Here is a 13,969-nt window from a genome sequence, read left to right on the forward strand (position 1 = left end):
TGAATTTTGAGGTGGGGTGGGTGCTAGAATGCTTCATGTGCTGTTTACGCTGATTGTGGCTTGCAGCTCAAGATGCAAATCCTAATTGAAATACACTGGCGAAGGAAGAAGGCTTTACTGAAATAGCAGCAGCTTTGCAAACGAAGGGTGCAGTTTGGTGTTGGGAAGGTCCGTATGCTCTCAGTCCAGTGGCAGCATTGTGTGTTACAGAAGGGTCCTGGCTTGAAGAAGCCATCCCACCTCTGAAAGGGGTATGTCCTATGTTTTCTCCTCTCAAGGTCTCTGGACAGAAAGCTGCAGCGACCGCTCCTGGGGAAGTCCCGAACGCTGCCCAGCATCCCGCAGTCCCCGGTCCTGAGCAGGCTTCCCCTCCTCGACTCCACGGCGTACAGGGAGGAGATGCCGGAGCAGAAGCCCTACAAGAAGCACTCGGCCTCTGACCGCCAGAAAGGCTGCACGGTCCCTTCTACCGGTGAGTGCCGCAGTGCTGGGGTGAGCTTCCGCCCCTTTCTGCCAGGGGGCCTGCAAAATCCTAGCAAATCTTTCCTGCTTCTCCGTGGGCACAAATAACAAAATAAATCCAACTCCAGTCTGTGTGGGGTTTATCCTGCTCCAAAACCAGTCCTTCTTGATGAGGTTTGGGGTTTTTTTGCCCCTCTCTAAGCCTTTGTTTGAGCCTGTTACTTAAACCTCCCCATTTTTCATATTACACTGATGAAAAAGCGGACTCTGCTTGTGAAAGCCACCCAACACGGGGAGGTGATGCTCAGAGCCTTCTGCCTCTGGGTAAGCTGCATCTCCTGGCCACATGTCTCGGGGCGAGCTGCTGCCTCAGTGGCTCTCTGGCTTCTGCAACAGACCAAAGTGCCTCTTTTGAATGGCGTGAAGTAGCTTCAGGGCACTCGTTGCTGGTCTCCGTTGGGAGCAGTGGCAGAGAGTGGCACTGCTGTGCTCTTCCCACGGTCCTGGCCTGGGGTGGGGATTTGCTGTAGCAAATGCTCCCCAGCCTGGTAGTGTGTGTTGGCCTTCAGGTCAGCTGAGGGTTATCATTATGTTCTTCTACTCCTGTGCTGATCCTGATGAAATACTAATATGGTTGGGCCAGCTGCCCTGAACAAGTTTATTGGCAAAACCGTTGATGGCCAAAGTGTTTCAGTGCTTTTGGTGCCAGTGGAATCACGCTGGGGCCATAAAAATGATGGGAAAAGGGATTATTAGCACTGAAACAAAGATAAGGCCTACAAGCCAGGGCTGACAATCCAGTGCTAAATAAAATCCTTGTAAAACAGCTCCCTTCAAACAGCACCCTTGGATTTTTTTATTTTTAATTTTTTTTTTAAATCTAACCTGCTACCCAGCAGAGCAGCTGTCCAAACCCTGGATTAATTTTAATGCTCTGCAGGCTGCGTTTCATTTCCTGGTGCTACTAATTCTCCTAAAAGCTGTGCACAGAGAGGATCTTGGCATGTTGCTGAGCCCGTCCCGCTGCTCTCATCGCAGTGGTGCTCCTGGGTGTGCTGCAGGACCCAAGTGACTGCTCTCCGCTGCATGTGGGACCCGTGATTTTCCTTTCAGCCCATCAAATTGTTAGAGTGGGTCTTGGTACGGGAGGAAGACCTCTAGGAAAGCCTGTGTAGCTGACTCCTGGGGACACAAGGGACTGGGACACTTGTGAGTAGGTAGGTAATTGCAGACAACTCCATTGCTTGGAATCGAAGATGGCTTGTGAGGTTCTGTGAGCCTGCAGGATTTCCTGTGTCATGGTTTGCAAGGACAGACCTGAATAAATGGTGGAGGTCTGCTTCCTGGTAGAGGGCAAAACAAAGTGCTTTGCAGGACTTGTGCCTGAGAGAGCATCCACTGTGAAGGACGTGGCATCCAGAGCACCCTTCCGCACCCGGCAGGTCCCTGGTTGATGTGCTGGTGCTTTCAGGGAGCTGTGCTGGAGGTGGAGGGAGGGAGTGGGAGGCTGGTGTAAGACCGTGGGATGAAGTCCCAACATGAGTCAGACCCACTGCAAACCTCATCACCTTCTGCTGCAAACGCCTCCTCTCATGTGAGTGCAGACATGCTCGTACGCTGTGGAACAGCCACCCTAGAGCAAACCCTGTGCACAGCCCTCCCTGCACAGTGGGTGTAAGGAGGAGCCCTGATTGCATGTAACAAGTCTTTAGGATGTTGCTTTATGCATGGCTAGAAGGTGCCTAGGATGCCAAGAGGAGGAGGAGTATGAAAACCCTCATAGGTTGGAAGGCTCCCTCCACAGCCAGAGCCTTGGATGAATGAATGAGGAGTTGTTTTCTGTCCAGATCCTCCCAGGTTTTTTTCCTGGCTCCTTGATACTCAGTTAGGAACTGCTAATTAGCTACTCATTAAGGCTATTAGCATGCCATCATGGAGGGGGCGGGGGGGGGAAAGGGATCACACTGCCAGCAGATTGTGATATCTGGACAGCAGGACAAGAGTGGAGCAGCATGTGAGGTTAACGAGCCCTGGTATGCTGATGAGGAAAGCAGGATTCCCACAAGTATTTATGAATGATTGCTGGGCTGCAGGGTGTCAGGAGAGAGAGAAGATCCTTTCCTTAAAGAACTTGTGAATTTGCTTTGAGCAGGTGCCACCGCTCCCCGTTCGAGGAGGGAGGGCACATGGCCAGCTGCAGCGGGGGACGCATGGCCAAAACCACCTCGGGAAGGGGCTCACCCACAGGGACATGAGGCTTTGGCAGGAGCGGGGCCATTCATGGGAGAGGTGGTAAGCTCATCTTCGGGGAGAGTTCACTGCTCTGCGGAGAAGAATCCGCGCTCTGGCTTGCTGCTGTCCTGGGGGCCGCGAGCAGAGGAGTCGCCAAGTGAGGTGGAAGCAGCTGTCGTCTCCGGCGTGGATGAGATGCGACATCCTCATCTGACCGCCGGGATGTGATCCCCAGCCTTTTGCTTTGTGTCCTGCGGTTCCAGCGTGGCAGCGCCGGAGGAGGGGAGTGCCCTGTCGCTCTGCGGGAGGTCACAGGAGATTGTCCTGCTGTGGCACCACAGCTCCTGTGCAGGTCCTTGTGCCGGCATCAAGGCACCTGGCGGGGAACTGGGGCCCCGAGGATGGACAGAAGAGCTGAGCCTCTGACTGATGAGCCTGCCAAACCCTCTCCTTCTCTCAAAAACAACCTTCCTTCTCATTTAGAGAGCCAGGTAGCTGGCTGGGCTGGTGAACAGGTCTGGGTTTCTTGTTGGTCTGGTTTTGTTGTTCCCCTTCAGGTAACCCACAAGTGGTGGGTGTGGTCAGCTGGGACAGGCTCCCAGCTCTCTGTCTCTGGAGCAGCGCTCCGGGATTAACCCCAAACTCCTGATGGCAGTGAGCCTAGGATGTAGCGAGGGGGAGACAACAGCAAATGGGGCTTGGTTGAACAGGAGCAGGGGCAGCGCCTGCCTTGTCCAAACCATTCTCAGTTTGGTGTCATGTTTTGCAGTGTGCCAAGAGATTTCACACGTGCTGGCAGCACAGAGAAATGAGCTGCCTTTCGCTTGTCCTTCCTTCTTCTGTGCCCCTGTGAAGTTTTAGGGGTGGGACTGAGAAACACTTTTCATTGCTCTCTCTCCTCTTCCTTCTGCAGGAGGCAGGGGCTGCTTCTCAGCCTCTGGTTGCCTGCAGCTCTTACCTGTCAGCCTGCGCAGGGAGGTCTCTGCATATGCTTTTGCATGCCTGACCCCTTGCCGTTCCCTCAGCCTTGCACCTGGAAGGAGCAGACCACGCTGGAGCTCTTCACTGCCTCCTCTCTCCCTTGTCTGTTGTGCAACATGCTGAGCTCTTCAGAAACTGGCTCTATGCCCCACTGAAGCTGGGAAGAAGCTAACTGGTAGCACGGTTGGTGTGAGCTTATTGGGAATTAAGCCCATGGGAGGAAAAGAAAGAAGCTGAAAGGAGGTGGCTGGATTTGAGCTTAGACCGGGACCCTGGAATTAATTTTCCTAGTACTCATGGGGATGTTTTGGGTGGCCTTCCACAATGTCTGCATGAGGGTCAATCTTGCATCTCTGTTGAACTTAGCGTGGGTATACGGCCCCCTCCTGAAACAGCTTTGCTTGCAGAGATGCCCATCCTGTGCTTTCAGCTGGGTAGTGGTGCCGGTTCCTCTGCCCCAGTGGTGTGCTGTTTAGTAAGAGGAAGACTCCTGGCTCTGAGGCTTCAGCCTGGTACGTGGGCAATGTAGCACCCCTCATGCAAGAGGAACAGAAGGGCCTTTTTACACCAGCCCGTGCCCTGGTGCTGAGCAAAACCTTTTGTGTTGCTCGCAGTGGCTGAGGGATCAGCCTGTCCGTGCTGAGAGGAAGTACTGGAGAGGCAGCGGGTCTCTGTCCTTGCTGCCCCCTCTGTCCTTCGGTGCATGTCCTCCCCAACACTTCAAATTCAGAAAGAAGAAAGGTTTTGCAACAATCATTATCGTCAAGCTCAAGAAGATGGTTAATCTTTTAGAGGTGCCGATGTTGCCGGGCGTAACTCTGGGTGGCAGAGAGGTGAGCAGCTTCAAGGCAGAAGAGTATAAGGATGGTTGGCCTTCAGCTTGTGGGCTTGCTCCTGTCCCTAGCATTTCTCCTCCAGGGACTTCTTGATCTTTCCCTTCTGATCGTTCTGGGCTTGATCATTGATTTACTTGTTTGGCAGAAATCAGGAACAAGCTCCTTCAGCAAGCAGAAAAGCTTTTTGGGGTAGACGAAGTCCTGGCTCCCTCTGTGGTGGCTCCCCATGCCCAGGGAGGAGGGACCGTAGCCCTTCTGCCCAAGCAGGGGAGAGGTTTGGAGAGGATCACCTCTCGGGCAGGCCAGGGAGCAGCTCTGCCTCTGGTCCAGCTCCAGGACTGCGCTGGAGGATGCAGCTGCCTGTAGCCCCTTGGAGAGAGAAGAGACCAAGAGCAACAAAATCCTTGGGAAACTGGGATCAGTGAGATCAGATGTGACCCTGTTGGTCTGCGGGCCTTGAAACCCAACTCCTTGTCCTTGGGAGCGGTGTCCTGCACAGAGGAGTGGGTACGGCGGGTGGCTGTCCTTTTCCTTGTGCCCTGGCAGCTGGGCTATGTTCAGCACGCAGCCTTGGCCCTCCCTCACGCAGGGCAGCAGAGCAGTGGTGGCTGTGTCTGGGCATGCTGTGGGGCTGGGAGGGGATAGTCTTGGGTCAGAGGGTGGTGCGGGTGGTGGCTGAGCCATCGCAGACGAGCACAGGGGTACTGGGGCTGGTTCCTCCTTCCATGTGCGATTTTCCTATGTGTTGGGTGGGTCTCCTCCCGGGCTCGGTGCCTGTGTCACGGCGTTTCCTGCTGTGTCCCCGGAGCGATGCTATCTCGCGGTGGCAGTCTGGATCTGGGCTCCGATTGACGTGTTTGTGCGTTGAATAATCACAGCTTTCAAACAGCAGTTCCTATGTTGTATGAGTTGACATTTGGAGAGGAGCAGCAGCAGCTTATTAAATTGAAAGTAGGGGAGGAAAAAAAAAGATGCGATGCTAGGTAGTGCTGTGCTCCAGGTTGCCTCTTTGCTCGCATTTTTTAGCTCTCTGCCTTTCTCTCCTTCCCTCTTGTCCTCTCGGTTCTGCTGGTTTCGATTCGATGTCTTCAGATCCACTGGCAGGACTTTGCACGCAGTGAACTGTCTTTACACCTTAAAAAGCTCGGGGAGCTTGGGAAAGAGACACTTTTTTTGAGACACGGAAGATGGAGTGGCTGGTCGCTGCTCTGAGGCTGCAGTGTCCAGCCTGTCTCTCATCATATTCAATGTAAACCCCACAGGTTTTACATTAGATAAACTATTTTAGCTGGGTAAACTTGACTTCACTCACTTTGTGGCTGGTTTTTACCTTAAGGCCTTTGTTTGCTTTAAATTCTGGAAGTATTTTGCTCCTCAGCCCTGGCGTAGCAGGGTCATGGTCATTCATGCCCGAAGATGCTGTGTTTTTCAGAAACCAGAGACAAATGATCTTGCCTTGGGAAGAGGCTGCGGGAGGGGGAGAGATTCTGAAGACAATCATGTGAGATGCTCTTTTGGGCTGCAATGGCTAATAATTGATTGTTTTTACAAGAATTGAGCAGGAGGGGTTTATTGTTCATTTGTTATGGCTATTGAGAAGTGATTTTGGTCGGGGAGTGGGAGGCAGGGCAAACTCCAGATGTAAAGACGAGATTGGCAACAAAAAGCATGCGGCATCCAGGCTGCTCAGAAAAGAGCAGAGCGGTGATATTACGGAGACATTTCCTATTGTGTTTTGTTATTTTTCCCTTTTGTTGCAATGAAATACGGTCAGTCCTACCCTGGGAGCGCCAGCTCTGCATGATGCCGACTGTCCTCTGCCGCTGCCGCTTTCTCAGCGTCAATGAGGTTTTGTCTCCGGGCACTCCAGCCCTGCAGTGCTGCATCAGATGGTGCTGCTGGCAGTGGGCTGTGCGGAGCTCGAGGAGACCGGAGGTCTGGTTTCTGTCCTCGGTTTGGCTGTTGATTTGCTCTTGGCTGTGCCATAAAGAGTTTTGTGGAGGAGGAGATGGCAGTAAATCCTTTTGCAATTTGCAACATTTGTGGTGCTTCAGTTTTCCCATTCACAAAGCAAGATTATTATCGTCACCAAGTACAGAGCATGTGAATACCTGCAGGAGAGAGGTTTGATAGAGGTGCATAGCATTGATGCCAGCAGCAAGAACTGTATGTGGTTCTAATTGTAGGATTTTTATTCCTTTAAAAAAAACCAAACCAACCCAAACCATTTTCTTTTAATGTGGAAAGTCTTATTGGACTTGGGGTGATGAAGAATGAGTGAAATTTTTTATTTCTTTATAAAAATGACCCTTTTAACTGGGATAACCCTATTAGAGTTAAATAGCAGGAAGTTTTTAAGTATTAGGATTTTGGTCTGCTGATTATTCTGAGGAATAATATTTATACTGCAGTAGTGCCTGGAGGCCCTGACTCTGGCCAAGTCTTTGTTGTGCTCAACTGTATTTGACCGATTCCTGCCAGGAAGATGTTGGGGGCTGTGGGTACATCAGGCTGGACAGGGTGGGAGCAGGGGCTGTTGCCTGGGGCAGGGGGGGCAAGGGGTACCCAGGGGCATGCGGCAGGGATGTGCCTTCCGACCCCCTCTGGGGAGGGAGTTCTGCAGCACCCGTACCCCTCGGCGGGCGGGCGGGTGTGGGATGGGCAGAGGGGGTCCGAGCTGTCCATTGGGCATCACCACCGGTGGGCTGGAGGGGTAGGACATGGCCTGGGCTGTGGCTCTGACGGGGTGGCATGTCCTTCTGCTCCCCAGGGGAGGCCTGGCGGCTGGAGGATGACTGCACGGACCCCCCCAGGGACCCCCAGCTCGGCACGGCGGTGGAGGATGCCCCATTCAGCTACTTCCGCACCCGCTCCTTCTACATGAGGAAGAGCCTGTCGGTCGACAACCACCTGGGGTCCCTCAGCTATGCTGTCCACCCGGCAGAGACGAAGGCCGAGCGTGTCAAGACTAAGCTGCGGCGGCAGTTCGTGAGTATTGGGGCGTCTGGCCCCGCTGTGTTCACGCGCGTGGCTTCCCAAAAACACCAACATGTCAGAGAGCTATTTTTATGCACAGCATTACCAAAACAGCAGAAAAAGAGGCTGCTCCAGCCTGGTGGAGCAGATGGCGGCAGCAGCTCGAGTTTGCCCACATCGTGGCAGAGCCCCTGCCTGCCTCACCTGGCAGGGTTTCTGGCTGTCTGCTTCCCACCGGGCTGTCGCTGGCTCGGAGGCGGCTGTTGCTCAGCTGGGTGATGCGTGGGGCGAGTGCCTTGTCTCTGGGCGCCGCTGTCCAAAGTATGAAACAAGGTTGAAAGTAGGAAATGAGTTTTCCTGTTCTCTGCCTCACATGCATGAGCAACTGGGTCTTTTTGAGAGCTTGCCCTGGGCCAGCAGATGGGCGCAGTGAGGGACTGTGGTGAGCAATGAGCCAGCACTGAGACCCCGGGGCAGCTCAGCCCTTTCTGGCCCTTCAGAGCATCCTGGTGGCAGGATGGCAGGGAGATGCCAGGGCTGTGCCGCAGCTGCGGGAGACTGATCAATGTTTAATGGGCTTTGCCTCTTCTCTTTCTCAGAGACACCTGATACAGGGATTCATATGGCCTTCCTCCTGTCTCGTTACCGGCCTTGGGGTTGTAATGAGGGCTTGGGTGTCCCTGTGTTGAAAAGCACTTGATGTTGGTTGGAAATGGGTGAGAGCATTGGTACAATGGGGGAGCAGAGGGGGGAGTGGGTGCCCATGCAACCCAAAGTGCTGCCGAGAGCTGCCGGCCGAGGCAGTGGTGCTCACTCTGCCATAGGCTTTGGACAGATGCATCTTTTGAGACCCCACCCCCCCACCCCCCGAATTTGCTAACTTTCCTCTAGCCCGGAGGAGGGGCTGATCCCCCTGCCGGGTTGCACAGACTGGTGCTGCTTCTGGTGTCCCCTGGGCTGCGTCGCTACTGGACGGTGTAGTTTTGGGGGCTCGCCCTCTCTGCTTGTGCTTGGACGGACTGTTGAATGTAACTGCTCCTTTTCTCCCTGGGAGGACGGTTGTGACCTCGGCAGCGTGGTGATGCTTTTCCGTGTGCAGCAGCAGTAGTGGATGCCCGAGGGGGTGAGTCTGGGGGAGCTGGTTGCGACCCCAGCACTGCCAGCAGCACCCGTGAACAGTCCCTGTGGGAGTTGCTGCCTCTGGCTCAGGAAGCAGGTGAAAGCCTGAGGGATGGAGACGAGCAGAAGCAGGATGGGGTGTCCAATGAGCGGCTGAAAGATGTTGGAGGTGTTTAAGATGAGGCGGTCCTGCTGTGGGGTAAGGCATGTATGTCTGCTTTATCTGTCTTTCAGCCTGGATCTGCAGCCCCAAGCTGCACCCAGGAGAGTGGGAGGGAGAGGAGATGGCTGAGATGCTGGAGACCATTCCTCTTTCAGAGGTGGTCTTTCAGTATCTCTGTGGGACCTGTCACCCACAGCCTCCCTTCTGCAGCAGAGATGGGCGCAAAAGGCGTGGAAGGACTGGGGCTCTCAGCCCAAGCAGCGTCCTGGTGCCAGCAGAGAGGTGGGCTCGGCCCTTCCCCGTGGGGCCAGCCGCTGCCTGCTCCAGTACTATGCCAGCGCCTCTCTGTGTTGTCTGCGGCTGGCTTGCTTTGGTCTTTGACTTCATGAGGTTTTGGAGACCTTTAGCTTTCCTTGGTGTACCCACAGAGCTGACTGTCTGTCAAGGAACAGAGCAGGATTTTTGTAGGGTGTTTTGGTTTTTTTTTTTTTTCTTGCTGTGTTATTTCTGGTTTGTTTTAACAGCTAAAAGATGTTGTTGCTGTAGGCTTGGTCACAGGCTGTGACCTTGTGAGACCTACTGAGAAAAACACTCATCCTACCTGGAAAGGGCATCATCAGCAGGGCCCTTCAGTGGAGGCTCGGGGCAGTGAGTGTGCAGGAAGCTGAGCCGGCAGCTCGTTAGCTGAGGCTCGGGCTGGTATGGGACCAGTATTCCCTACACAGCTAGAGAGCCTGGTTTTTAAGTTCAAAGTAAAGGTCCTGCCAACCTGAGGAAGTTATTTCCAAGAACAGGTAGCTAATGCTGGGCTCCATGTCCTCCCAAGGTTTGGTAATTACTTTCCATCTCTGTGCCGGAGGCGTTGCAGTTTCCCCTGGGTTCGTGTTGTGCCCCGGCCCGCTGCGTGACGCCTGCTCTGCCCAGCCCCGGCTCTCTGAGCACGGCTGGTGGCAGAATTGGTGCCAGGTGAGAGCTGCTCTCCTCGTGCATGGCAGAGCATTTACAGTGGAGAATATGATTTGCCTTTTCTGCAGTGGCTCATCTGGGACCTTTTAGGAAAGTTCATATTTAAAGCTTGATTCATTTTTCTGGGCTGTTGTACTTACCCAGCTCGTAACATTAGATTTCTGGCTTTGCTCTTTCCGTGCTGACAGTCTGAGCTGCCTTTGCCTTGCACTGCAGCTGCTTGGCTTTCTATTTTGGGAATTGCTGAGCGAGGGAAAAGGCTCCTGATGCAGGGCTTTTGGGGGGGCAGCCTGGACCCTAACCTGGCAGGGTGGATGGGGATGGGGCAGAACTATTGCCCACATGCATCCGGTACCGCGCAGCTGTCTCGCATCCATTTGGTTAGGCTCTGCCTAGCAAAGGCTTTGTGTTGGCCATGGACATCTAAGCTTCTCCAAGGGAGAATTTATTATAGCTCATGTGAAAACTTGCCTCCCTGCACCCCTGGGGTATGGCATGCTGGAGTGCTGCCGGTGTTGCCAAGGCATCTTTCCACTTCCCTGCCGGTGCAGAGGGAGCACCTGCAAATCCTGCTTGGCCCTGCTCCCCAGCAGCGGCCGCCCTTCCCCTGTCTGCTGGAGGTGAGCACGCCTGCCTTCCTCCAAGAGCGCAGTGGAGGGCGGATTTCCCCCAGCCACGTAGCTGGTGGCATGTGTCTGCGGTCCTGCTGCTGGCATATGATGGATCTGCACGTACAGATTACTTGTATTTGCATAATTTGAATTTTAAATGAATTCCAATTTTTGTGATTGTCAGAACGAGTTTTGTTTCTGATAAGCCTTTCCTTTTAACTCCTCTAAGGCTTGTAATGTTGGCGATGTTTCTGCCTTTGAGAAAGAGGAGCATCCGATTACTTTTGACATCTGTCTCTCACACGGATCCCCTGCCTTGCCCCAGTGGGTCCAGTGTGTCAGTGCTGTGACAGAGGCGGTGGCCATGGCCAGGGCTGGGACCACGCTCTGAGACCTTGTCCATGTTGTTATGGGTCACTCCGTGATGGACAAGTAACTGTTTTGGGTTTCGTGCCGAGCTGGCTCTGTCTTGCCTCCGAGGCGGACAGCAAGGAGCAGGGATGGGACCTTCTGCAGTGTCTCTTTGCCTGGGGGAAGGAGGAGAGCAGTGATGGCTGCGTTACAGGCTGTGGTGAAACTTCTGTCTTCACAGGAGCCCTCATCATTAAAGGCAGAATGAACCCTATTAAACTCAGTATTAGCCTTACGGAGCATTAAAGGAGGTCACCCAGGACTGAGTCACTGTCTGTAATGGCTGCTAGGACAGTCAGTGCAGATTACAGCAGGGCTCTGAGTAAATTTGTACTCTCTCTTTTTCCCCTTGGGGTTTTGAAGTACTCTATCTAGGCCAGTCGCTCTGGTATTGCCCACTGACCTTGTGATGTTATAAGGAAACCTATTAAGCTGATGGTGCAGATCCTGCTGCTCCCCGAAGAGGAAGAGCCAGCAGTGCCCGGGGTCCCGGCATGCTGGCTGATGGGTCATTAGCTTGATTTGTAGCAGGTCTCTATCCTGACCCCCTGCTCCTCAGAAATGAAATGCTGTTCTTTGTGCATCACGAAAGAGTTAGCCAGTTTGTGCAGGTGAGATGGAGGAGAGCGGTGGTTGGCATTGCCATCCCCCAGCAGCTGGTCCAGCTCTGCCATCCCTGGTGCTGTCCCAACTGGCCTGACACTTCTGCTTGCTTTAGTTCATGCATGTTTCAGGTAGGTGAGACTGAAGGTTGTGTTGCTTTCCTGGCTGTGTTCTCATGCACTGATTTATTTTATTTTTTAATTATTATTATTTTTTGTATGGTATTTTTTCCAGGCAATCATTCTGTTATGAAATGTCTGTGCCCTCCAGGAAAGACCTAGAGCCCTGTTTGTCTTGGAAGCTCTACAGATGAGTTGAGCAGAAGTAATCCTTGCCTTACAAAACCCATAATGAAGGAGAAAAGGCTAACCAGAATGGTAGAGCCTGGGAAAAGGAGGCAGTGAGGAGACAAACTTGCTTTGTGGCAGAAACCTGATCAAATCTGGTGCTCACTGAAGTTACTAACAGTGCCTGGGCTGCAGAAGGAGGCAGGCACCGGCTGACAGGTACCCATCCAGGTTTTCCTATTCCCATGGATAATGATAGTCCAGAAACTCCTCCTGTTCCTGATGGACACTGCAGTGACGTTGGGGAGCGGGAGTGCATGGGTCTGTGCAGAAGCCGCCTCACCCCAGAGCAGCACCGGTCCATGGGATGTGAATATCCTGGTCTAGGTTGTTGGTGCTGGGCGAGCCGGGCAGAGCCAGGAGCAGGATGGTTTCTGCTTAGTGAGACCCATCCCTGCGTTATCCTGATGGTTTGGTCTTGTTCCTAAGTGTGCAGGGACTTACCGAGTCTGTTGGGTGCAGTCCGTCGTCTCCTGTGTGCAGCTGGTGCCGGAGGCTCTGGTGTGATGCTTATGGTGACAGCAAAGTCAGGCTCAGCCCTGCTATAATCCTGCCGATGCCAGTGAAATCACACCGGTGGTAACACTCTCCCGCATGCTTTATTTTATTTAGTTGTGTTCTGACACTGCTACAAAACCTCACGCTTTCATACGTGATTTCAGAAAATGTTAGCAAACAGCCAGTTGATACTTGTTTGTGCCCTGTAGTTCAGTGTAACAAAAAAAAAGGAAAAAAAAAAAATCAGAGGCTGCAGCTATACAAGAGGCAGGCCAACTGTGTTTCATGAAAAGGTGGAGTAGAGTGACGAGAGTCGTACTGGATCTACGCACATGCTGCCCTCAGTTTTGCAAAGCACAATTGCACTGTCTTAGGGAGGTGAATGCAAAGATGTATGAAGGACGCACACTGTGTATCATCTAACTGTGCCCAACCCCACCTTGGCAGATTGCTCACTTGCTGGCTATTGTTCACTGATGAGTATTTAAAAAAAAATTTGAACCTGATAAATAATGTGAGACTTGAGCTGGATAGCAGCTTATTTGCTGGAGAGCAGGCAGCAGAGCAGTCCCTGGGAGCAGGCACCGAGTGGGAGAGGCTGCCTGTGAATCACTCCGCTTTGCAAATTAGTGCGGGAGTCAACCGACACAGTAATGCTTGAAACCGAAACATACCCAGCTCATTTCTTTGGCGAGCATGGTTTTAGTTGCAACGGCAGCTTGCAGCGTCCCAGCAAATGCTTTGCGGTGCCTGTAGTAAAAGTGGCGATGGCTTGGGAAGAGGAGAGCGTGCTGCGGGTTTGCTCTTAGCATCCCCACGCAAAGGGAAACGTCTCCTGTGGGGAGGAATTAGAGGGGCAGCTTTGTGGGGACCACTCAAAGCCGGGCTGGTAGAGAGGGGGTTCCTGGTGGTGTATGTGGACAGTGCGATACATCCCACTTCTTCAAAGTCAAACTGGGAACAGGTATCTGTGATAAACAGTGTAAACGGAGCAAGCTGGGGTGGATGTGCCCACGGCTGCTCTTTGGGACTGAGGATGTGCAGCGAATGCTTCGCACTCATGATACGGAGTGAAGTGGCCCTGAGATGCTGTGCAAGTTCAGTGCTGGCAGAAATGATCTTATGTGCTGTTTGCCGCAGGGAGATGCTGCTGCTTTGCTTGGTGGGTGTGGAGGGGCTTGGTGAGGCGCGAGGGCATCTTCTGAGGATGAGTCTTACTCAGCAAAGTTTGGTTTTTGGCCAGCCGTGCCGGCTCCCCTTCGCTGCTGGAGCCAGGCATCTCTGGCACCCATCTCCTATTGCAGGGTCGGCATGTCTCCAAGACGTGAGGCATGGGCAGGGCAGCAGGATCCCAGAGCAGCAGTAGTTATTTTTCTCAAAATCTGGATTAGCCTGTAGGGCTGTGCTCCTCCTGTTCACCTCCACCATGGGCTGTTTTGTGCTTGGCTGCATCTCTGCCATTAGGATGGGGGAAAATCCCCCAGCGCAGTCTAGGAATTTATTCTGCACCTTGGGCATTTAACATCAAATTTTGGTTACTTTGATGCTTATGAATGCAAATACCTTGGAGAGCTTGGCTGAGACAGGCACGAGATGGGCAAATAATTCTTTTTCTTTTTTTTTTTTCTTTTTTTTCCCTGCCTCCGCTGCTTCTGCAGCACGTGCTGGCTCTCCACACAGTGAAACCTCCTGCCTGGGCTCTGTCAGCCCTTCCTTGCCACCCTGCCCATGGCACACAGACTGCTTGGGGCTCGGGGCTTGGGA

General features: G+C 53.1%; 1 protein-coding gene across 1 annotated transcript in view; it reads left to right on the forward strand.

Moving 5' to 3' along the window:
• The first annotated feature begins 300 nt into the window (after positions 1–300).
• LOC127022587 (ankyrin repeat and fibronectin type-III domain-containing protein 1-like) overlaps positions 301–13,969 on the forward strand; it is a 183,241-nt gene continuing 169,572 nt past the window's right edge. Inside the window, exons 1-2 of the mRNA XM_050906219.1 lie at positions 301–472; positions 7,282–7,499. Coding sequence (XP_050762176.1) covers positions 400–472; positions 7,282–7,499 — 291 coding nt within the window. The 5' untranslated portion in view covers positions 301–399. The remainder of the gene's footprint in view (positions 473–7,281; positions 7,500–13,969) is intronic.

This window comes from Gymnogyps californianus, chromosome 15 (genome assembly GCF_018139145.2).
Source record: "Gymnogyps californianus isolate 813 chromosome 15, ASM1813914v2, whole genome shotgun sequence".
Classification (NCBI taxonomy): Eukaryota; Metazoa; Chordata; class Aves; order Accipitriformes; family Cathartidae; genus Gymnogyps; species Gymnogyps californianus.